The sequence below is a fragment of the Stegastes partitus genome, unplaced genomic scaffold, assembly GCF_000690725.1.
Source record: "Stegastes partitus isolate 25-593 unplaced genomic scaffold, Stegastes_partitus-1.0.2 Scaffold1629, whole genome shotgun sequence".
NCBI lineage: Eukaryota > Metazoa > Chordata > Actinopteri > Pomacentridae > Stegastes > Stegastes partitus.
Window position 1 is genome coordinate 43844 of NW_007579360.1, and position 25649 is coordinate 69492.

General features: G+C 42.7%; 2 protein-coding genes across 3 annotated transcripts in view; both read right to left on the reverse strand.

The window, feature by feature from the left end:
• Window positions 1–4227, reverse strand: part of LOC103371690 (MLLT6, PHD finger containing) — a gene marked incomplete at its 3' end in the record, with an annotated part of 32714 nt that extends 28487 nt beyond the window's left edge. The window contains exons 1-4 of the mRNA XM_008301100.1: window positions 3402–4227; window positions 753–832; window positions 578–632; window positions 383–492 (exon numbers count right to left, since the gene is read on the reverse strand). Coding sequence (XP_008299322.1) covers window positions 383–492; window positions 578–632; window positions 753–832; window positions 3402–3510 — 354 coding nt within the window. The remainder of the gene's footprint in view (window positions 1–382; window positions 493–577; window positions 633–752; window positions 833–3401) is intronic.
• A 5911-nt stretch (window positions 4228–10138) lies between these two features.
• LOC103371691 (zinc finger protein Aiolos-like) lies at window positions 10139–23039 on the reverse strand. Of its 2 annotated transcripts, XM_008301102.1 has the most exons (8): window positions 22733–23039; window positions 21891–21962; window positions 21583–21693; window positions 18102–18461; window positions 13654–13821; window positions 13201–13317; window positions 12326–12436; window positions 10139–11246 (listed from the first exon to the last, which is right to left on the reverse strand). In XM_008301102.1, exons 2-8 carry the CDS (start codon window positions 21940–21942, stop codon window positions 10621–10623), a joined length of 1545 nt encoding a protein of 514 aa, XP_008299324.1. In that variant the 5' UTR covers window positions 21943–21962; window positions 22733–23039; the 3' UTR covers window positions 10139–10620. The 2 variants fall into 2 exon arrangements, with proteins under 2 accessions (XP_008299324.1, XP_008299323.1); XM_008301101.1 differs by lacking the exons at window positions 21891–21962; window positions 22733–23039 and having other exon boundaries at window positions 21583–21876.
• Between the last annotated feature and the right edge of the window lie 2610 nt (window positions 23040–25649).

The window sequence follows — 25649 nt, forward strand, 5'->3', positions numbered from 1 at the left end:
ATCCACTTTTTTCAAACACTTGAAATATCGACAAAAATACAACTTGACTGCCATGAAAACAGGCCGGATGAATGAAACTCACCGATGATAAACGTGAGCTGAAGTCCAGCTCGTTGCTTCTGGTTGTTTAGGAGACTTTCCTCTGAGTTCAGCAAAGAGCCACAGGTGACACTGTTCAGCAGTTTCTTCCAATTTAAAGTATTTTATACACATCGATGGTTTTTATCGTTTACTGAATGTTTTACACGCCTCTGATCTGCAATCTGAAACGTTTTTCCAGAAAAGCGAGCTTCAGACGTGCTCAGATGTTGTCGGATCAACAGAAAGCAGCGTCAGCGTGTTAACCGGCTTTACTGCAGGTGTTCTGGTGAGTGTTTGGTACCTTGATGTATCGCTCATGAGGGACGTACTGCAGGATGATGGGCTCCATGGTGAGCACATTGGCGAACTGGACCTCTGGGATGTAGAGCGCACAGACGACGTGGGCCCAGCCTGGCGGGAAAACACCGTGACAGGAGGTTAGAGCGGCTTCACAGGATTTAAACAGGATATAAGAGAGAGCGAGCGGTGGATCTACCTCCGCTGTCCGTCCTCTTGAGGGCGCCATCTTTGTGGGGACACAGCTCACATCTCTGGGGCGACAGAGGAGCGAAGGTGAGCGTCATGCAGCAGGTGGAGGTGTGTGGGTGGTTGTGTTTGTGTTTGTGTTTGTGTGTGGGTGGTTGTGTTTGTGTTGGTGTCGGCCAACTCACCACTCGCGCCGCTCGCTCCTGTGACTCACACTTCCGACAAAACCACGGGCCGGTGGGCACCTGGACGATGCCGTAGCACGCTGGGACGCACAACAACACACAACACACAAAACAACACACACAGAGCAGCCATTAGTCCACACCGGCACCAACGGACTGGATCAGGGTCACTCATAGTCAGACAATTATGGATTTTACACACAGCTCATGTTGTGTTGTCAGTGGTTTTTCAAATGTATTGTATTTTACACACATTTCTCATGTTGTGTATTTAATAACTTTTCTAGATTTTGATATATTTTAAATAAATCTAGTATTACGCTGTCAGTATTTTTTCAATGTTAATATATTTTACACCCGTCTCATATTATGTCTTCAATACCTTTTCTGTATTTTAATGTAATTTACATATGTCTCATATTGCGCTGTCAATAATTTTCTATTTTTTTTCCCTAAATTTTCTTATATTATTCACATCTTATATTGTGCTGTCAGTATTTTTGATTTTTTTTTCTGTATGTTAATATATTTTAACACCCATCTCATATTGTGTTGTATTTTTTTCTAATTTCTTTTTTTTTTTTTTAACATATATCTCATATTGTATATTCAATATTTTTTCTAGATTTTAATATATTTTACACCCGTCTCATATTGTTTCGTCAGCATTTTTTCTAATTTCATAGTTTTTACACACATCTTGGGTTGTCAGCAGTTTTTTTTCAATTGATTGTATTTAACGCACATTTCTTATGTCGTATATTCAATCATTTTTCTACATTTTCATATATTTTACACCCGTCTCATATTGTTTTGTCAACATTTTTTCTAATTTCATATTTGTGTTGCCAGTACTTTTCTTATTTAAAGGTATTTTACACACATTTCATACGTGTTTTTGTTTATTTAATGTATTTTACACACATTTATCTATTTGTATCGTCAATAGTTTTTTTAAATAAAAAAGGATTGTATTTTACATACATTTGCTATGTTATTAGTACTTCTAATTTATTTTATACACATTTTTGATGTTTTCAGTTGCTTTCCTAATTTAATGTGTTTTGCACAAATCTCTTATTATTTATTTATTTATTTATGGTCAGTAGTTTTTCCATTTTAATTAACTAAAATTTTTTTTTTACATGTTTCTTTCTTGTCAGTAGTTTTTTCCCTCTAATCTAACATGTTTTTTCTGCACATCTCTTTTATTTGTTTTGTGTATTTTATTCACATTTTTCATGATTGTCAGTATTTTTTCCAGTTAATATACTTTTCACACACCTAAGGTTGAGCCATCAGTAATTTTTTTCAGCGTCATATATTTTTCACACAGCTCTTATCTTGCACCAGTATTTACACATTATGTTGACAGTAATTTTACTAATTTAACATATTTTTGTTTTTTTATATTGTGTTGTCAGTTTTTCTAATTTAATACATCTTACACACATCTGTTATGTTCAGCTATTAGTAGTTTTTACAATTTATATTTCTCATATTATGTCAGGATGTTTTCTGCTTTAATGCATTTTAAACACCTTCTAGGTCTCATCATTTCATATATCTTACATCTCTCATGTTGACTTGTCAGTAGCTGTTATACTTTATACATATGTCTTATATTATGTCAGTATTTTTATTCTAACTTCATCTATTTTACACACATCTGTAACGGTTAGTTATTAGTAATTTCTCAATTTTTTTATATTTTATACACATTTCTAACACTGTGTCTGTATTCTTTCTACTTTATTACAATGTACACAGAACTTCTTGTAATCTAATACATTTTATACACATTTCTCATATTGTGTCAGTATTTTTTTTTTTAGTATAATTAAAAATATTTTACAGCTATGTTCTGTTCAGTTATCAGTATTTTTTCCCATCTTAACATATTTAATAACCATGTCTAACACCATGTCAGTATTGTTTCTACTTTGATCTAAACACGCCTCCTGTGTGGACTGATCAGTGGTTCTGATGGTTCCATGGACCTCTGAACACACCTCTTCCTCTCAGCTGTCATCTCGTCATTTTAATCCACTTTGACATAAAGATTGAATTCAGAATTTGAGCCCTGACTTGGAGCTGCGGTGTCAGCGCCGCGCTAATCTCTCTTTATCACATTTCGGAGCACTTTCAGGGACTTTCAGCGACATGATTACATCCATTTAGGAGGAATAACGCTGAGAGCAGAGCGCAGGAATAAATCTGCTGCCTCAGAAATATGATCTTCTGACTTCACCGCCTCCAACCGGAGCAACAAAGCGGCTGGACACAGAAGGCAGCACCGTGTCCAGACCGCCGGGCCTCACCGGGCTGCTCCGCCGCCGCAACCGCCGCCGCCTCTCGCAGCGGATCGGACCGGACCGGACCGGGCCGGACGCAGCGCACCGGACGCACGGAGCCTCCGGCGCCATCCGGGGCTCCGTGTCACCGTGCGTGGCCCTCAATCATGTGTGCGCAGAGGAAACAACAAACAGCACGCCTACCTACCCACCCCTCCCACACACACACACAAACACGCACGTAGACAGCGGCGAGCCGAGCGAGCAGCCTGCCGACCGAGCAGCGCCGCCGGCCGCCGCCGCCGCAGCCTCAGCCGCCCCGCCGGAGCCGCGCGCTAACGGCGGCTAACGTTACCTTGGTGAACGGCGACGCTGCAGCCGTGTCCATCACAGTAAACCAGCGGGTTCTCAGCCCAGCCTCGCTCGTCGGAACACACGCAGCAGCCTCCGACCATTTCCCGCATGCTGCTCCCATATGAAGAAATGTATTTCCCCTCCCGGCGAACGGCTCAGACCTCGGCCAGGCCTGTCAAGGGGTCGCTCCGCTGCTCGCCGCCGCTCCGGGCATAGTCGTGGGCCGCGTCCGTCGCGCAGTTTTGGCGCAGCGGAGAGGCAGAAATCTCGGCGTGGGGTTTGTGGTGCTGCTGCTGCTACGTTTTTTTTCCGTGATGTCCTCCCCGTCCCCATAGAAGAATCGATGCAGCGCGCATGCTCAGAGCGGCTCCTCTGGGTCGGAATAAAAGTCACAGCAAAAAAAAAAAAAAGAAAGAAAAGAAAAAGAAAACAGGAGGCGACTCGTTGTTCTGCGCGTTTTTACGCACTGTTCGTCACCACAAACCAACAGGGACAGATGATATGTTGGCAGCGCTTTGATGAATCATAATGAAGTAAAACATGTGGATCAATCAGCCCGAACCGCTGGCTGCCTCAACTGTGTGCGAACAGCGCCACCTGCAGGCCGCAGCGGGAACAGCGCAGCAACAATTACAGCCGATTTCACCATCCAGGGTCCCGAGCTGCAGAGAAAAACATCCTCAGCGTCAAAGATGCACCTGCACGCTGATGGATTAGTGAGAAAACACGAGCACAGCCCACAGCAGTGGAGCTAAACACCACATACAGGCATGAACAGGCAAAGCTGACGGTGGGAAATGGACAAAAAAATTAGAAAAATTAACTATAGAAAGCAAAATAAAATAAATAAATAATATATATATATTTTAAATCCCATTCTTTAAACATGTAGGTTCCATATTTATTGTTTTTAAAAGCAAACAAATCTGTGAAATGAAAAAAAGATAATACACATAAAATGAATGATGTATAAATGCACTGTCCTGTTTTGTTGTTGTTGTTGTTTTTTTTCCAAAACAGGGTTTTTTTTTTATTTATTTTTTAAAGTAATATTTAACACTTTTTAAAGCAAGAAAATAGTGAAAATATCCTCAGGGGGAATAATTCACCACTACTGTATTACACATTTGTAAACATATATAAATATTAAAGATTATTTTTTATTTTTAAAATATAATAAAAAATGGTCAAATCAGGGGTTTTTTTGGAGCCAAAAACAAGAATAACCACCAACAGCAGGGTTGTGTAAAAAAAAAAAAAAATTGACATTGTTAATTCAACAAAACGTTTTTTCACAACAGCTTCAGTTGATTTGGGGAGCTGTATTCAAAACTCTATATTTTCCTATATATGAAAAATATGAGAAAAAATTTAAAATAAAACTATTTTTATTTTGTAATATATTATGTTAAGTTAATGGGGTAATTCTACATTGGCTTGCTTGAGCACGAGCTAATCAGCTGAGTCTATGCAAAGCTAATAATATGCCAAATTTGCCTGTTGTAGCACTAGCTAACGAACAATGTGCTAAACTTGCTTGCTGTAACACCAGCTAACCAGCTCACTTTATGTTACAATACTAATGTTGTGCTGTATTAGCCTACTATAGCACTGGCTACTTGGCTGCCTTATGTTAAGCTAATAAATCAATGCCATAATATTATCTTGCTGTAGCACTAACTAATAAATGAATGGTTGCAGCTCTAAACCACAGAATGCTGTAAAGAGACCGTGGCAGGTGGTTGAGTCGCATTTTAAAATCTATTTTATCAGGAATAAAATGCTGAATATCAGATCAGATAGTTGGACGGGTTGATGATCACTTGAGCCCTACAATATACACATGTAGGTCTTTATTTTATCACATTTTCTATTAAACATTTCTGCAAATTAGTGCATTTGATGTAAAAACAACAACAAAAACATTATTTGCTTGTTTAAACATTAAAAGTCATATAAAGCAATGGTCTCAGTGTACCAGAACTGGTCCATTGATGAGGAGAGTTATTTATGAGCCTGGAAAGATTATTTTTCAACATTAAATGCTTTAATTTTGTTGTCATTTTCTATTTCTAATCAGGACGCTTCAGTGTTTTGCAGTGAATTGTGGCTAACGGATGGAGAGGAGGAAGATTCATCGCTACAGAAGCCTCGAGGCAGATTCTTAAAGACCAAAAAGACGATAAAAGGACTGAGATGAAGATCTGGGAAACCGTAACTACTTACATAAGAACATTTTAGAATATCTGTCATCGATAAAAGAAGCAGCCACCACTTTATCAGAGATCACTGATGACCACACAGTTTCGTCCTTGTTTTCTTCAAAGCTCATAATCTGAGTCAGAAATCTTCCCTGTTTTGTTTCTATTGATATTCTGAATGTTTTTACAGACGGGTTTGTCCACACAGCTTCATTCACAGCACATTTTATCCCCAAAACACGAGGAAAATAGTTTTTTTTTCATGATTCTTGACATTCTTTCTGATTTCTGCAGTAATAAAAATTGAAAAACGTTTGACTCTAACAAACTGAAACAGGACTTTAAAAGCTGGATTGATCTGTTGTGGGTAAATGAATGCAAATGAGTGCACTTTTCTATGTACTTTACATTATTTGCATATTTAAACCTTTTCAGAGAACAAAAAAAACCATCTGAGGAAGTTTCACGTGTGACTTTTTTGCAGGTTATTCAACAAAACTTAACATTTAAATGGTTTCTGCTTCCCAGGTGCAGCTTCTCGTGACTCAAACTCGACCTTTATCGATTGTCCTTCCAGTAACAACGCACCACGGCAGGCAGATGTCACGCTGATGTTTGACTGCGGCTCCGTCAGCAGATGTCACCAGAAGCCTCTCATTCTGACTGGACCTGCGTCACGGCCGCTTTATGACTCCTGGCTGAGTGAACTCTGTCTGGGAGGCTGTTCTGTTTCTCATGGTGGAAGGAAACAGGACTTCAGAAACATCTTTCTCATCCAGCTACGACTCCTCCGACAGTTTCTTTTGAGCTCAGCGTTGACGAATCAGAAAATATCCTGCGTTGTTTTTTTTATCCTCCCAACTTCAGCTCTGAAATAGTCGAGCTGCTCTTGAAGTTGGAAAAAAAAAAGAAAAAGAGAAGCTCTCTGTGAGATGGATGACTGGGCTTTTTAACCTCACACACTTGAAGCTGTGATGACAGTTTGCCTCACAAGTGTCACTTCTGTTCAAACCCAGAGAGACAGAAAAGGGAACTGGGGCTGATGGAGAGGGCAGATAGCGAGGTGGCAGCTGGATGCAGCTGAAACACCCTCATCTGGTCGGAAGGCAGCGGGGCGTAACCATCATCCCTGCACTGTGGGCGAAGCGCATCCACTCACAGCGACGAGTCAGCGAGCAGCGAGTCACTAAACCTCTCAGCAAAACTTCCCCCGGTGCAGATTTAGCCGTCGGTGGAGTTCAGAAATTCCCACAAACCCTCGATTTCTCCGTCGCGCAGATAACTTCCCATATCTGGATTCTTACTGGCATGCAGCATCTATTACTATCCGCTCTGTGGGTGACGTGAAAGTTAAGTGGGAAGAACGAAACCACTGATCATAACCATTTTGCATATTCTCTCTCATTCTTCCCTTTTCCAGCTAAAGAAATGATGGTGACATAAAGCTGTTGCTCACTTTGCCTGAGAGTCATCCGGCGCTTTAGTTTTAACCCTCTGAACCCAAAGTAGGTGTTTTTGTACATTTTTTATCTGTTCTCCATAAAAGTCCTGCACCTCTGTGGAAACACAACAACCATGAAGGAGGAGAGGAAAGGACGCAGCTGTGTGGCCATGAGTCATACAAGAAAGTAAAGAGCAGGTTTTTAAATCTTATTTTACAAAAACAAACAGACAAACTGTACAGTCTGACAGTTAAAATGCCATAAATTGTACAAAGAAGAAAAAAACAAATGTAAAAAGTTGTGCAGTATGACACAGATATAATGCCAGAAATCATCCATCCATCATCTCTACACCTTCATCCTCACCAGGGTCATGGGGGTCATGGGAGTCTATCCCAGCTGTGAAGTGAAGGCAGGTTCACCTAGACAGGTAACCAGTCTATCACAGGGCTACACTTAAAGACAGACAACCAAGCACACTCACATTCACACCTACAGACAATTTAGAATCACCAATTAACCTCAACATGTTTTTGGACCTTGTGGGAGGAAGCTGGAGAACCCAGAGAGAACCCACGCTGCACGAGGAGAACATGGAGACTCCACGCAGAAAGATTCTCACCGGGACGCGAACCGGCGACCTTCGACTGCGAGGCGACGGTGCTAACCACCGATCCACCTGCAGCCCGCCGTAAATCATACAAAAAAGAAAAAAAGCAGATTTACAACAGGGTCCAATAACTAGACTCTCCTCTGTGGTTCCCCGTTGGTGAAACAAGTTACCAAACTCTGCTCAATCTGCTGACTCCCTCTCAGTCTTTAAGAAAAGACTAAAGACCAGCTCTTCACTGAACACCGTTGCACTTGACAGACTGAACACAAACAAACAAAATCCTCCTACCTCCCACACAGCCTGCTACTGGCATCAATCACACTTGAATTTGTTCCATTGCAGGAGTCTCCAATCCTGGTCCTTGAGGGCCACAATCCTGCATGTTTCAGATGTTTCCCTCTTCCAATCAGCTCATCATCAAGCTCTGCAGAAGCCTGATAACGATCCTGATCATTTGAATCAGGTGTGTTGGAAGAAGGAAACATCTAGACCATGCAGGATTGTGGCCCTCGAGGACCAGTTCTATGGCATTTATCCAGATTATTTTCTCTTGACTAGATCCTTGCTCGTGTTGTATCTGCTCTCAGATGTACGTCGCTTTGGATAAAAGCATCGGCTACATGAAATAGTAGAATTTAAAAAATATATATATTTTACAAAAATACTAAAACTGTGCAGTCTGACACAGTTATAAAGCCATAAGTCATAGAAAATAAGAAAAAAAAAAGCAGATGTTTAAAAATATTTATTGTACAAAAATGGAAGAAAACTGTCCAGTATGACACAGTTATAATGCCATAAGTCATAAAAAAAGCAGATTTTTTTGATTATATATTTTACAAAAACAACAATTAACCAATATATACATTTCTCCACGTTTCCACAGGTGTCACAATACTGAAAAAAAGAAAGACGCTTTATCACTTTAATTTCAATTCCTCTGTAAACTCGAGAAGTCCCTGAGTTCTTGTCACGTGACTGTGGGCGACAGCGAGTCAGTCGTGGCTTCACGTTCGAGCCAAGAAGTGCAGAATTTGTAGTTTTTTACAGAATCTGCTTCATTTTTTCAAGCAAATGTTTGAACAAGACACGAAGAACGAAGTGATTTTGGTGAAATATCACAACTTTAAGCTCAGTTTTATCGCACGTCGCAGATGATGCGTTTAAGGAACGTCTGAAACCTGACAACTATTTCTGTTTTAACATTTTCTGCTCCTGCTAAATATTGTAATTTTGGCGATTAAAAAAAAAAAAAAGACAACACGCCTGCTGGTGAGTTAAGGAACACTTTAACACAGCATAAAACAATCACTCTTATGCTGTTTGAACCTCCTCCAGCAGGTGGACGACGTGTGAGGATCTGCTGACGTCGAGCAGAAGAGGAAGAAACAGTGAGATCTAAATCCTGTGATGAAATTAAAAGAGATGGTCGCCAGAAATTTCCACGTCCTACCAACTGGGCTTAACCCAGACGTACAGTGTTTTGTTCTATCGCTCAAACTTTTCATAGCTTTGTCATGACTTCATATCATTTACTCCTGTTTCTGCTTTAAACGTTTAAAAAAACACCAGCGTCAAAATCTTTGAGGTTTGACTTCATGTTCTGGGTACGTCCTCATTCACACGCGTACAGATTTGGTCGAAACACAATCCAGAATTTAACAATCAAGTGTTTTCCGACTGTCAAATTACACGTTTGTGTTCTAACAAAGGAGACGAGGTGATGTGAATGCGCTTAACAGAGCATCGTCAGGACAGACTGCGAGTGTGGGAAAAAGTAAAACCATGTCTGAGCCTGCAGACGAAGTGGGCGAGAAGGAGGTGTATGGAAGGAGAAAGATCTGAGGAGGTTGGTTCTGGTTCTCACAACTGTGTGGCTTCAATAAATCGACATAAATTGTTCGAATACGGACGATGACGAAGATCTAGACTGGCCAGATTTGATGAAACTTTGACTCTTATGAGACAAATAACGTTAAATTAGAATCAAAGGGCGGTGAAGAAGCTTTAACATTTCACACAATACGTAGATCATTTATACGTTTCCCAAACTAATAACGTTGCTTTTTGTTTTACTTTGAGCAGACTTCAGTTCACATTGTTTGCTTCTTGCAGCGGTTTATTCTCCCTGTGTGCTCAACATGCTGCTAGGATGAAGGTTTAATGCCCCCACAACAGCTTTAACCTGGTCTAAACTTGACCTGTACTTCTATTCACATCCCTATAAGTCTCCGTTCCTCCTCGACTCATTGCATTTTTACTCTGGTACACTTCTACACGTCTGCAAACCGTCGCTCGTCTCTACAGTGACTTGTGGCAACAGTAACTGAGTATAAAATTCTGGAGTGAGAAACCAGCACAGTGTGCAGCGTGAAGTGGCGTCGTTTGAAGCTGTGAACTTCTCTCAAAACCACAGCCTAAAAAGAGACATGTGACCTTCTAGATAATAACATTTTTTTTCTTCTTCTTTTTGTTTTTTCTATTTTTTTTTTTTTGCTCTGCAGTCTTGAATTGGCAAGTGTTTTTCAGAGAAGCTCTCTGAAGGGAGGGTTTGTCTTTTATTTTTACACCTTTAAGAAAGCAGCAGATAGACAGTGTATGTTTTTTCTTTGTTGCTAATTTGTTGAACATTTGAGTGGCTTTTGTTATATAGACACAGCAAGTACACACACATATATATATATATATATAGAGAGAGAGAGAGATATGTATATGCATGAAAAAGAAGTAGAACTACTCCTGCATTAACACTTTACAGGCCATCTTTTCAGATGAGTACAGGATGACTAAGAACGCTCAGACACCCGCTACAGTTTTATAACGCCTCGCCTCCCTCTCAAACACACTAAAGACGCAGAGAGAGACAGCTGCTACTTCATGCTTTCATCCCTGATACTACCTATATGAGTACATCTGTGTGTCCTCGTATTGCCTGAGTGTTTGTGTGCGTGTAAGCGCGAACGTCTACTTCAGTTCTAGGCGGTGCTCGCCGCGGGCTATGTGGGACGAGAACTCGTAACGGTCCCGGCTGCGGTGACCGCAGACGTTGCACTCGAGCGGGTCGCGGAAGCCGTGGCAGCCCATGTGGATGGTGAACATGACGTAGTCCAGGAAGATCACCCTGCAGTGGCCGCAGGGGTACACGGCGCCCGGCAGCCCCCCGGCCTCCCCGTCGCCTCGGATCACCCTCAGAGCCTCCAGAGGCGGCAGGGGGATGGGCTGCGGGTGGGGGACGCCGTTCTGGTGGTTCATCCCCCCCAGCAGGTGCCCTAAGCTGTACATGATGGGCATCTGGGAGCCGTCGGGGTGGAAGGAGTCCATGCTGAGGGGCGGCTGGGCGGCGGGGGGGATGCCCAGGAGTGGCAGGCCGATCTTGTGGCCGTTGGTGTGGCTCATGGGGGTGATGTCGTTGCGGCTCAACTGGATGGGATAGGACCGCTGGGAGGGCGGCGGGTCGCCGTCTGCGAGGATGCTCTGCTGCTGGTGGTGGGCATCTGACCCCGGGGAGCCCGTCGGCGGGGGGTCCTTGACGTCAGCTGGGTGGACCAGCTCCCTGTTGAAGCTCAGGTCCAGGCAGACGCCGTTATCACCTGAACCAGACAAGAAGGCACTGAGCAGGAAGATCACATCCCACAGCAGCAGCAGCAGCAGCAGGTGGCAAGCAGCAGCAGCAGCAGCACGTGGAAAAGATCTAACGGGGCTCTGAGGGGTCTTCGCCGAGAAACATGTGCACCTCCGGGGTAAAACCTGGAACCCGCTTGGTTCGCAGGACAAAAGAGGCCTTTAAAGCGTGAGAGCATCCTGAGCCAGCAGTGGAGGACGGAGAGCTGAGAGGAAGCAGACGACGCAAGACAAAAGGCCTCGAGTGCAGCTGCAGCTCAGAAGTATTGACAGAGAGACACCTGCTCACGTTTCTCGCCTCCCGCCTGCTCTCTCTCTGTGGTTACTTCTCTTTTCCCCCTGTGGTTGTCATATTGAAAGAGCTCACTTCATTTGTCATCCTGATAAAGTCGTAGGAGGTTTATCTTTTTTTCTCTCTCTCTTCTTTCTGCCAATACACCCTCACAACGAGGCTTGATTGCGAAACTACAACCCTGGTGTTAGCCTTAACCAGAAAGGTGAGAGCCTGCTATTGAAAATGTGTGTGTGTGTGTGGCACATACGCCCATAAAGTTTGGGAAATCGCTGTGCCAAGTCAGCCATTTACTGAAACTGCTACCTTTTGATCATCCAGGCAAATTATCTGAGTTTGAAATCAAAGCACACAAAAAGTGAGTGACTAAAGTGAGAGGTTTCAAGTGCACGTTTCTCAGTCTGCTCCCTTTTTTTGTTGTACGTATTTATGTAATTAACCATGCATGGTTACCAAATACCCACCTATGACACAATTCTTGCAGAGAGTTTAGGGTAGCGGCGAGCACTCTGCGGTGCGTGCAGGTATGAGGCAGGTGTTCTGCCCTCAATTCCTGTTTGGTAAAAGATGGAGGCCAGCAAAGACAGACAGACAGACAAGGAGCTCAGACAGACGACTTCGAATAATCTGCAAAACATGAATTCTGTGTAAAGGCCCAGCGAAAAAGCAAAATTGATGTCAAAAACACAGCAGCTGTAGTCAGTAAATACGTGGATGTTGTTTAAAAGTGGAGCTCGGTGCCTCCGCTGCTCTTACCCGTGAACTTCTGCGGCATCGAACTCTTCCGCTTGGCGACGTTGCTGGCGAGCCGGTCGAGCAGCAGCGCCCGCTCGGTGCCCATCTGAGTCCTGGTGATGTGGTTGTCCTCTGCGTGACAGCAAAACATGTGAGTGAGCGCACAAAAGGAAACAAAGACCTCCTCTTCTGATCGAGCGGCAGCATGAGCGAGCTGCAGCTGTCCACCTGTCGCAGACGCTGTGGTTGTAAAGTAAAAAAAAAAAACGAGACAAAACCCTGCTGAACCCACCAGCTGCTCGAATGCGAGATATTAATTTGAGATCAGAGGCTCCTTTTGACCTGACTTCCTGGTTGTCTTTTTTTTAACTTCACCAGTGCAGGAGTGCAGACCACAGGATGAGGATGTGCTTCCTCACCACGACGGCACTCAAGGCATAAAACTTACGACATTTGGTGACCACAGAAACAGAGCATCGTCTGTGTGTTGCAACCGTGCAACTGTCCTGTCGAGGCTGTTTTTCTTTTTTTGGGGGGGGGTGAAGGTTAAAAGAATGTTTTTGTGCGTCTGCCTGAACTGGGCGGCCGGGCTGAAACGTTTGCCCTACATGTCGGCTTCCCCTTTGCCGCTGCAGGCGCGGGAAGCGCTCCTCGCAGCGCTGAGCCTTCACACCACAGCAGCCATAACCTATTTAGCTGTAATGACGGGGTAGTAGCCATAAGCTCATTAATTTAATGAGGCTGTAAAAACAGGATCTGTTAGCAGCAACAGCTTGAAGTGAGCGCCTGCTGCGTATGTGTTTGTGCAGACTGTGCAGCGCTCTGACACCTAAATGTGTGAAGTGGAGTTTTGAAGACGCTCTGTACCAGAGCGCTGATGCGGGAGGGTTGCTCACCTCTGTCGGCAGGACCTTTGCTCTGAATGTACACATGGCACCTCTCTCGGTGCTCCTCGAGCGAGCTGCGCTGCTTGTAGCTGCGACTGCAGTGGTTGCACTTGAAGGGCTTCTCCACTGCGAATCGACAGCTTTGGTTAATCGCACACCGACGACATCAAAACACTTACAGCAGCGATTATCTCACGCAAGAAAGAAAAACACACACACACAAAAAAAAAAAAACACGATGATGCGTGACTGCAGGTGAAACACGTGAACTGAAAGTGAATGAGTAAGTTTCCAGAGGTGCATGAGTGAGCTGTCATGTGTGATGTGTGGTGAGGTGTTACTGGAAAAGCCATGCGGGCTCAGCACACCTCCGATTCAAAAAGGAGTGAGAAAGCAACCACCATGATACTGTACACAGGTGCAAGCAGCATCAATGCGTGTGTGCGTGGATGTGGCTGGTACCAGAATGGGTGCGCAGGTGCCCGCTCAGGGCGTCGCGTCGACGGCAGGCGTAGCTGCACATCGGGCATTTGAAAGGCTTCTCCCCGGAGTGCAGTTTGATGTGGCGAAGCAGGTTTCCCTTCTGGGTGAAGGAGGCCCCGCACTGGGTGCAGTGGAATGGCCTCTCACCTGACAGAGAGGAGAAACAAAGTGAAAAACAAGCCTGCATGTCGGGCTTCTGAACTCACTGATCATGCACGTGTTTTGATTCCAATCTTTGTCAATGATCTGTTGTTGCAGATTTACTGTGTTGGTTTGTGGTGGGAGAAGCACTCAGAGCAGTTATTCAAGTGAAAATACCAACACAGCAACGTAAAAACACTCCAGAACACTGAAAACCTTCTGGTATTGTCTGTTCCCAAAGTTAGAACAGAACGGGGAAAGAAGGCTTTTAACTTCGCTGCTCCCTCTACCTGGAACATTTTGCAAAAACACCTGAAACTTCAAGAGCCGGTCTCTTGAAACACTTCTAAAGTGTTTAGAAATGACTTGGAGGCAGAAACATCAGTCTGAAGATGTTCTGACAGATCATTATTTTGCTAGTTTCTGATCTCTGCTGATATGTTGATTCCTTATCGTCTACATTCTGAGTATGATGTTCGTGTGGATGCTGTTGTGACCTTGTTCATCGTGCTGCTGCCTGTCTTGGCCAGGACACTCTTGAAAAGGACATTTTTAATCTAAATGAGCCTTTTCCTGGCTAAACAAAGGTTTAAAAAAACAAAAAAGGTTTATACAAAATGTAGTTTTGCAGTAAAAGTCCTCTGACTGATAATTATATGTGGCATCATTAGATCATTACCAGTGAAGCATCAGTGTGTCAGCAGCAGGTTACTGTTGGAGCTGCTGCAGGTTTGAACCACTTTATATCCAATTTTATAAATAAAGAAGATACATCTGAGGGTTTCAAACATGATTAATGAGAGAGGAAAGATGCCAAAACTACTTTTGATTGTTGCTGAGACATTGGATGATTGGAATCTTCACTGAAATTGAACCATGTGAGAAGTTTGGAGGGAAAAATACCAGTTTGGTGCAGCTGTGAAGAACGTATTGACATCTGACATTAATCTGCCATCATCAATAAGCTACCAAACCCATCTGTTGTTTTTGTGTAATGACAGCCTTAAGTGACCAATAATGATGCTAAATAGTGTCGCACAAGTAAAGAACACTATCGTTGCATAGCATCTAGCTAAGGTTTGCTAACATTAGCCACCACAGCTGCAGATTTGACTTCTGGACTAAAGTTTTGACTCCAATCTTTGTAAATCATCTGTTCCTGCAGATTTACTGTGTTTATTTTTGGTGGGAGACGCACTCAGAATACAGCAATGTAAAAAAAAAAATCAATAAAAAAATCCTGCAAGTGCAGAAGTTTGAGCAGCAAACCGTAGGTCAAGTATTGCAGTCAAAGACCCGGTTGGGTCCATCTGACTGATGTACTGTTTTACCTGCCATCACTAGATCATTAGTCCTATTTTTATTTGGCTTAATAATACCCATAAGTGACCAATAATGATGGTAAATAGTGTCGCACAAGTACGTTAATGTTGCATAGCATCAAGCTAAGATTGGCAAACGTTAGCTGCCATAGCTGCAGATTTGGCTTCTGCTCAGGCAACAAGTTTTGATTCAAATCTTTGTAAATCATCTGTTCTTGTAGATTTACTCTATTTGTTTTTGGTGGAAGAAGCACTCAGAATACAGAAGAAATATTTTGTCCTTTCAGCCTTTCAGTGATGGAAGAAGCACTTATATCCCTTCCTTACATAAAAGTATTAATATAGCGGGAAAAAAAACTAAAAATACTCCTGCATGAAAAACCCTACTTAAGTAAAAATACACAAGTTTTAGCAGCAAAATGTATTTAAAGTAGTAAATTAAAGCCCTGACTGATAGATAACATCACATATGACATGATTAGATTATCATTACTGCTTAAATTTCACTCGTCGATGGTCACAGGTGTAAAATGATGACGCTCTTTCCAAAGTTTAAACTGCAGACCAAGTCAAGCTGCAGGAGTTTGTTTTTCATTTATTAATGAGTTTCTGTTATTACTCCTGTTTCCTATAAAAGCTTCCTACACTGGTTCGCTAAAGAGGTGCCTGACTGCATTTCACATGTTTTTACGGTGCGGAAAAGCTTTCTCAGATCCATTTTTGAAGTACGCCAAAGTAAAAATACTCCATTACACGCACACAGCAGCAAAGTGTAGTTAAAGTGTGTTTCCTCTGACTGAAGTACTGAATGTCCAGTTTTACACACAGCAGATAAATCTGAGGGCTCCAAACATGGTCACTAAAAGAGGAAAGAAGAAGAAACTACCTTTAATTTTTGCTGAGATATTGGACATTTGGACTGAGACCATGAGAGAAGCTTGGAGGGGGGAAAAAAAATCACAATCTGGTGCAGATTGTAACAACTCAAACATCTGAAACAGCTTTTTAGATGAAACCATAAAGGCTGATCAGTCCGTAACAACGGGCTCCATTTTAAAAGCCTGTCCTGTTATCAATTGTGTCAAATCTTCATCGTATAGAAGCTGTCAGATGAATGGAGAAAGTACGATATTTTCCTCTGAAGCGTAGTGGAGTAGAAGCATAAAGCAGCAGAAATGGAAACAACCAAGAACCTCAAAACTGTACTCGAGCTCAGTTTCCACCTCAGTTGATCGACTGCAGATTACTATTAGACAACGCACTGATGTGGCGTCTTCGCGAGTGGAAATTTTGCGATAGAGTTTTTTCCTTCCTTCAGTCGCCGTCTGGTTCCAAGTATTACAGTGATGTTGCAAAAGAAAACAAAAAAAACACACAGAATCATTCACCATCTTTAAAAGGGGAACAAAGCAACTGATTGTCAGAAACCCAGAAAACGACGTTCCCACGGCTCAGACTGCCCGAACGCTCGGCTTCCAATGTCGAAAATGCAGAATCATGAGTTCCAACCGAAGGCGGCAGAATTCAGCCACTCGGCTTTACTCACAGGCGGCAAGAAGCCGCGATTCGTAGTAAAACAGCCACCGCATGACCGAGAACAGACGACCGGTTCTGCTAATGCATAGATTATGATAACCTCAGTGTCTACATTTCCTAAAAACTTTGTTAGTCATGCTGAGGAGCGATGGAAGAAATGAGAATTTAAATGCAGAATTAGTGACTTTTTCTTTCTTTTGCTGCATGTGACAGTTTTTGTGTGTGCAGATGTGGCCAATGTTACCAAAACCTCTAAACCCCAAACGGTTTCTGGGTCTTGTTTTTTTTTTTTTCTTCTCCTGTCACATTTTTTTTTTTTAACTTACTGTGGACTCATTTTTCACTTCAAAGTCCTGCACCTCTATGAAAACAGAGCAGCGGCGGCTACAAGCAGAAAACAACTCAAAGGTTTTCCGTATGGCACAGTTCTGATGCCAGAAATCATTTTTAAAAAAAGAAAAAAAAGCTTAGTTTCTTTCTTTTTTTTTTTTTGCAAACTGGACTCAGGTGTAACTAATACTGGAAAATGTGAGCGCTACATGCTGCACATACAGAGCTATTTGCATTCTAACAACCTCTACAGACATTTTTCACGCTGCTCTGCAGATGTTTCACCGTGCTGACTGTATCCTCGTACATGTAAACTGGTTGCTGCGTTTATTACATTGATCCAGTTTGTTTTATTTTCCTCTCAGGCTCTAATTAGTTTCCACACTCGTCTCCTCTCTGCTCTGTAAAAGCACCGTAATTTTAGTCTCGTCACCTTTGGTCACAGTTAACGTACTGATGCAGAATTTTTTTAATGTTTTTTTTTTTACAGAAACTGGCACAATCGGTTTGTTTTTGCTTAATTTCTAAAAGGGCTTCAGTATTAAACATCATGATTTTAAATCTTGCTTTGCACAGAACTGCGTGTCATTTAAGGTTAGTTCAAGGACTGTTGTAAAAAAAAAAAAAAAGTAGAAAATCAGCTCGTGGCTGTAAAAAAAAAAAAAAAAAGAGCGTATATTTGGTGATTTGTTTGAAGATAACACGGCTTTCAAATCGGCTTAAGGGTTCAGAGGGTTAGTCGAGGGTTACAGTGTACGAGATAAACATCAGTTTCCATCCTGCTCTGCTCCAAATACATTGATCTGAACACCCTCATATGATTGAGGGAGTTTCTGCAGGACTTGCACTGCAGATCGATGTCTGCAGCAGCGCTAGGATTCACTGACCAATCTGCGGGTGCGATCAAATCACACGTTGGAACAACAATGGAGGATATTTCACAACCTGCTGCTGCGCTGCTCGGGGCACGTGCGTCACGTATGATGCAGATTTGCGTGCTGTTAAGTCACCCAGTCGGTACAATGAGCTCCTAGCGCTATAAACACTGTGGTTGTTTGCGCAACTGCTGTGTTTGAGGTCAGGTGTTCCTGTGCTTACCCGTGTGGCTGCGCTTGTGCACCAGCAGTACGTTAATGCTGATGCAGGACAGGCCACAGATGTCACAGTTGAGCTTGCCCGTCGTCGGGATGCGAGGGGCCGCAGCGTGGGCGTCATTCGCGGCGGCGCTGTCGTAACGCGAGTAGTCCACCAGCGACAGGTCCTGCGGCTCGTTCAGGGTTTCTCCCTCTTCGTCCCCCTCATCGTTGTCCTCCTCTGCCCTCTCCTCGTCGAATCCCTCCTCCATGCCGTCCTCGCTGCCTCCCTCCGCTTCCTCTTTGGGCACCATGTCGCTTTCTTTTCCAGCTTTCGCATACGGCTCATTATCTTCCACCTCCTCTGCTTCGGTTTTGATCACACCTAAGCAGAGCGGAAGCAAAGGAGAATGCATGTGGAGAGACATTCGACACATGTAGAGACAACATGGACCTGATGCACAAGAGCTGCTTTCTCTTCCAAATAAGGAGGTGAAAAAAAAGCCTGCACTCCAAGCTGAATGTGAAACCCACCGTTACATCTTCACTTCTACATTTGTGCCTAAAGCAGATATTAGTGCTAGAACATCTCCAGAGTGTGGGTAGCTTAATTTGGGCCGACGCACAGTGTCACAAAGAGATTCAGAAGATGTGCGCTCGAGATAAGGGGAAGGCATTTCCTCTGACTACACAGAAACTAGAACCAGGGCAGGAGAGAGAGAGAGACAGCAGGCGCCTCAGACAGACAACACCAATTCCTCATCTGCGTTTAAAACTGATTTCACATTTGATTGTTCGTCCCCTTTTACACACACAGAGGCTGAAAAACATCCAAAATGCAACGCGTCAAACGAGAACCAAAAGCTCGAGCAACTGAGCGCCAACTCCACCACATGTCAACGACTACATCTCGTTTTCTTGACCTGTTTCTCACACGCTGTTGGTCAAACGTCGACACCAAGCAGGATTCATCCATCGCTATGCACACTTTCTCACCGCAGCTGCTGAGGCCCGGCTTGCAGGACCTCTCACCTAGCATCTTGCTAAGTGTCAACCAACCCCCAGCGCACTCAGTTCCATCCAGAAACCACACTGTGGTCTCGGCGGTGGCTGGTGATGGGCTGAAGAGCAGCGCCCTGTATTGTGGAAGGCGCTCAGAGGTGCTATGGAAACTTTGCACACGCAGAGCTCCGAGAGGCCCGATATAGAGTCCAGGGTCTCTGAGCAGTGAACCGCAGGCTGCGCATCGAGATGCACAGCGGGGCTTTAGGAAATGCAGCTGCTGGGGCAGATGGGTGGCAATTCAGAAATAAAGAGGAGAGCCGGCTGCCACGCCGTGCTATCACTTTGTTTAAGCGACACATTGACTAAAAACATTGAAAATACCACTTGGCTGCAGAGCTTCTGTGAATAAATGTCCGTCACATCCTCCTGAGACCCTCCGTTCTCACATGTCACTGCTACACTTTGAGTTTTCTGCATATTACACGTCACTCTGCCTAATTTAGACCCGTCATGTGCACTAGGAAACACCTTTTTATGGCACGTAGTGGTAGCCGAAGCATAAATACACAGTCATGAGAGTAAAAATGAAATGCAGGCGATGTCTGTCAAAACATTCTGCCTCTGAGACTAAGATAGAAGTAGTAAAGATGTGAAACTTAATGGTTGACACAATAGTAAGCTAAAATCTAATTCCTACTCAAAGAAGGTGCTTAGTTTTTCTATATATATTTCGTATACATTTTATAACCACCACCACAGTTTACGAATGCCCGGTGCGCTTTACGACCGCTGCTGCTGTTGGTTTAAATCTGCTTATTTATTCAGAATTGCTTAAGTTGTCTTTATACAATGTGTGGTTTGTTTAAGGAGGATTGCTCAGTTTGACTGTCCAGCTTTTTGTGCAGAAGATAATAAACCTCTTGGATCTTCTATTAATTCCAAACAGCTGAGCGAAGCAGAAAAATGCACAAAAAAAAGGATATTTGACAACGAAATTAAAGACTGGATGTAATTAAGGACTAAAACCGACCTGCTGCAGCTCCACATCCAGCAATGAAAGCAGATCAAATACTAAGAAATCTTGAAATAAAACATTATGAAGAGCATAAGCTGCAGCTTTAAACCAAACTTAAGGAAAACGAATCCGTTCAGTTGGATGAAATGTCTTTGACCGGACTTGTCCATCACTTGTAACCTCTCGCTCTAGTTAAAGATTAAAACCCTTCATGCATCTAGTTTGTCTCATGTTGAGTTCTACTACACTTGGATCAATAAAAATCACTCATATGCACAATGGCCAGGCTACATTAACACCAATGAAACAAAGGTTTATAGCAGCATCCTTCACTCTTATTCCTGCAGACTCCTGCCCGCCGTCTAACTCGCCAAAATACGTTTATTCATAGCATCTCGGTGCATCGCCACCTTCATCAGGCGAAGCCATCTTAAATAAGGAGTGAGCGTAACGCTTCACACATTCTCCATGTGCTACAGGAAGACAAAGTATCATCCTGCTGACTCTCAGACGGTTAGAAAACTCAGTCTAGAGTCAAGATTGTATCTTGAATTGGAAAAATAGTGATCTGAACACTTCAAAACTGCTTTCTCCAAAAATATATGGAAAGTCCTACATGTAGAAGAACCTGCAGGGAAGCACCTAAATGGACAGAGAACCCAAGGTCTCCAGCAACTTTAATGCACCAAAAAAACCCAAAACATGCTTTTAATTTAACAAATTCACCTCTACTCTGTCAGCACAGTAGACATTAAATATAAAGAGACCCAATGAATGAAGATATCTTTCAACCTTCTGAACCCCAAAACTGCCAAACACAAACCATCAAACACAGAAACAAACAAAAAAAAAAGAAACAACAAGCAGGCAACCAAACAGACAGACAGTAAACAAACCAACCAAACAAAAAAAAAAACGGAGGTAAGCAAACAAACGCAATTCAACCTACATCGAAAAAAAAAAAAAAGCTTGCACCAAACACAGCATAAAAAAAAACAAAAAAAAGCACACACAGCGAGCACGCAACAAAAAAAAAAAAGACAGTGACGCTGAACCGCAACCACAGGCAACAAGGACAAGAAACAAAAAGAAAAAAAACAAAAACGGAAAAACAAAAACAGCGACAACAGGCAGACCAGTCCCAGTCACAACCAAAACCGAAAAAGAAAAAACATGCTGATTCAGGATTTTTCAAAATTTGTAAAATACACGATGAAAGAAACTCAACTTTCTCTCTTTTTTTTCTCCAAGATTTACGTCATTCAAACTGCATCGTTCTGCACAAAAGACCTTTCTGAGTTCTCTCTCCTCCTCCGTGGCTCTTGTGTTTCCACACAGCTGCAGGACTTTGTGTTGCATCAGAGAGTCATGGCAAAAAGGTACGATGGCTAAAGTGTATAATGGAAAGATGTCACAGGTGTCAAGTGCGTGTGCAGATGTAGGTCTATGCATGTATGCCAGTGTTTAGGCGTGGGGGCAAACGTACGTGGATCCGCGACACCTTCGGCTCGCTGAATTCCATTCTCTCTGAATGAGTTATCCTCCTTCTCTTCTTCCTCCTCCTGCGGCTTCACGTCTGCAACATCAGCGCAAGTGTCTGCGAAAGCGACACATCGTGCATGAGCGTTACCTCCATCGAAACAAGCAACAGCGAGCGTTTTCTGCGGCATAAAAAAAGTAATATTGCATTCGATTTATCAAACCGCAACCTGCACAAAGTCAGGCAGGACGGAGAAATGCAGATGCGTGCAGCTCGATCGCGTCGACTTCAACCCCAAAGACTCAGAAACTCACCCATCCCGTCTCCCTCCGAGGATGCAAATTCAGGATGTTTGTCCGCGTTCATGACGAAAAACAAAACCAGCTCTGCGAAGAGGAATTAAATGAGAGATATTTTGGAACCGGGTTGCTTTAAAGTGTTCACAAAGCAGCTCACTTTCACACTTTAACTCAATATAAAAAAAGGCGGGTTTGCTGCAAACATTCTTTATGTCACATTTTCTTTGTGCTCCATACTAAGAAAAGACCCCCCCCTCCCCTCCTTTTACTATTTCTACAGAGCATGTGAAGAAATAGAAGCAACACTTGCATGTCGCTGTTCCTGTTGGTTGGACAGCGTGAAAAGAATTGTACAAAAAAAAACACAACAGTGGGTTAAAGCCCACGGTTCATTGCTCGACCCTGTGTCTACATTTAGCCTTATGAGAAAGAGATGATGTTCACTGCACACATGTATTTCCTGCTGCGAGTGCAGAAGAGTTTTCCACTCCAGCAGCTCGAGACACTCCGACACTCGCAGCCACAGTTTAAAAAATCACCAAAGAATCTCAATGTGCACTTTAAAAAAGCTGTTATCTGATTAGTTTTCATTAAATTCCCCCCAAAAGTGTGAACACTGTTAAAATCTAACATTAACTGTAATGAGAAGTAAAAACAGGACAGGTTGAGTCGTTTCCATCCTTCACAGAGCAGAAATGATTAAAATACAGTAATAGGAAACTTTCCCACATGGTCAAAATGAAATTGAGAAGCGCGCGCGTCTACATGTTAATTCCAAGGCTCGCGTCTGGTTTCGTGTTCTGCTGGAAGTTCTCGGTTAGTTTTATTTTTTTCAGTGAGCGATGAGATGTTCCTACCTGCGTTTGGCTCAGCAGCCGGAGGAGAAGTGATCGGGCAGCAGGAGATCCCACACTCCGCCGCTGGACTTTCTCTGAATATGGAATATAGGCAAACGTCACGGCGGTGAACTTTGGAGAGATCCCTTAAAGGAACAGGAACTCATTCTGAACGAGGTGGAGCAACAAAGACCACAGCGCTCGTGAGTTGCAGCAGCAGTGACATGTAGAAGGATTTATAGCGGTTCTCGCTCTTCTCCTGCTCTCAGTATATTAAACATCCCTTCACTGAGTGCGAACATGAAGAGTCTGCGGCACTGCACATTTATGAGTGAAACAAAGAACTGATTATGGGTTTGATATCACTCTCAGGCGGTCCACATGGTGCCTGACTGGTTCCCATTTAAGGAGCTATAACTCCATCTTGTGGCCGAACAAGAAATCCAAACTTTTTTCTCACCCAGTTGAAAAAAAAAACAACTAATTTCATCTCAAATCATCACATTTTTAGATCTCCACCCTCTCTGATTTGCCTGAAATTTAACTACTGAAGCCTTCCTACATTTCTGTGTGGATTTTAGATCAATTTATCAAGTACTTTCCAAGATAGTTTGTTGTTAATAATTGCTCACATTTTGTTTTTTTGCACATTGAAAGTTGATGCTGTTTGAATATCTCAGGAATGATTAAAGACAAAAACCTGAAACGTTCACACATGGATGAACTTTAAAAACAGATTTTGACTTCAGATTTTGTCCCACATTACTTCTAATAAAAAAGACACATTAGAAACATTTTCAACCTCATACAATACAGCTTATAGTTTGTCTTTATGTAGCTTTAAGGCTTTTGAAATCAGCCAACAGGAATCAACCTCCAGAGCTGGACACTGAATCTAAACATGGAGCTTCTAAAAAGTGCAGTTCCTCGAATGGCCACATGAGGCAGACTCCAAAAGTGAGTCCCTTCCCATAGACCTCCATGTTAAATCGCTAAGAAGTAAACATATTTACAGTCTTGCAAAACAAACGGTTTTGGTCTCTATAGATAATCTCCTCAACCATGACAAGCGTCCACAGAATGAATGTTTATTTAACTCACCAGTTCCATTTGTATTAAGGCTTAAAACTGAGCATAATTAAGGCTAAGTAACAGGTAGTTAAATTAACTTTTTTCTACTTTGATAAATGATTTACATTTTCTACAAATGAGACGTCTTGTGCATCATTTTATATGAACTTTACCAACATTCAGCTGAACATAATTGGTGTTTGTTTTTAAATATATATTTTTATCTGCACTCAAAGTTTTTTCTTTCATGACAAGTTTGCAAAATAATGATTAAACCACCTGTTGTCTTCTTTGCAAATTCATCACAACAGACTTTTAATATTGATAATTTTGTTAGAATTTTACAGTCGGATTTGTATAATTGCAGAAAAAATAAAAAATATGATGCACCGAAACAGTACAAGTATCAAAATTCACACATTTGTTCGTTGGCTGCACATGTAAACAAAACGGATAATGTTGACTGAAATATTATTGAGCAACATTAAAAGAAGAGAACTGCAAGACGATGAGACGACTCATGCTGCTAAACAAAGAGGGCTAAAGCAAGAAGTCTAGTCGTCTATTATGTCTTCATTTTTTATTTCATCTTTTGTACTTTTTTTTACTTCTTGCGTGCCTCATTTGTATCTAACAGCTATAACATGCAATTATTTGAAGCAAGAAAACATCAATTTGGCTTCGTCCAGAACTGTAAAGGAGGTGGAAAGCGATGGTCACAAAATGATTTCCAAAGCTGCACCTAAAGGAGCCTTCTAATGTAGTTTGGGCCTCTGATCAGGACCCCTGTTGGGCGCCTTACTGTGGATGTTTTCCAGGTAGACCAAGAACACATTGGATGGGTTATGTTTCTCATCTGGCCTCGGAAAACCTCCGGATCTCCCAGAATGAAAGAACATTGAGATTGACCACTGAGACTCAGCTTTGAATAAGAAAATATAAGGATTGATATGATGTGAAAGGTTTTGCGGTTGCACAATGAACAGAATGATTACAGCACGAAAAACACATTTAGGTTTCGAAACGAGCGCCTGATTTTGCGAACTTGGTGGTTTAACATCTGGCCCGTGCTTTCCGTCACTTCCAATCACTCTCTCCTGACTTTTCCTGTCATCTCTGTGCTCTTGGGAACTAACGTAGGCATTAAAAAAACCACCCCTCCCCAAAAAAAAGAAAAAAAAAAGCCTTTCTGTCAGTTTCTCACAGAGATCGGCGGTGAAACATGACACACATTCAGGCTCATTAGCACAGCAGGCATCTACAGAAACGGCATTACTAACCACTGTTAACCTTTGAGTAACCACCCTGCATCCCAGAAACCCCCTTTAAAAAAAAAGAAAAAAAAAAGTGCACACACACACAGAGTCGAACACCTCGTAAACGACACATAATGAAGCTGCCGGCCCTCTCGTGAGCTTCGGGGGACCAGCGAGCAGCTCCACTAACTACCAACTGCTTTAGTACATTGTTATTACAGTCAGTCATCTCATTAAAGGCATTTACTTAAAAGTGAACAGATGTTGTTTTTCCTTTATAAATCGCAGGCTCCAATAAAAAATAAAAAGGAATAGGCTCGCCGCGGCTCCGTGGACCAGATCGGTCGGTGCCACCGATAAGACGTTTTCTGTTGGGGGGGGGAATCGACACAAAGTGCGGCGCCCACCTGAGTGGTGCACGGCCCTTTTCGAGGGCTTTGGCTGCTGCCCATGGCCCGCCTATGGCAACCAGCCACCAGCTCGGAGGAAAAGAAAAAAAAAAAAAAAAGCTGAAAGAACGCACACTCACAAAGGCGTTACAATGCATGCTGGGTTTCCATGGCAAAATGGAGGCAAAAAGGAACACAGGAAAAAAGAGAGAGAGAGAGAGA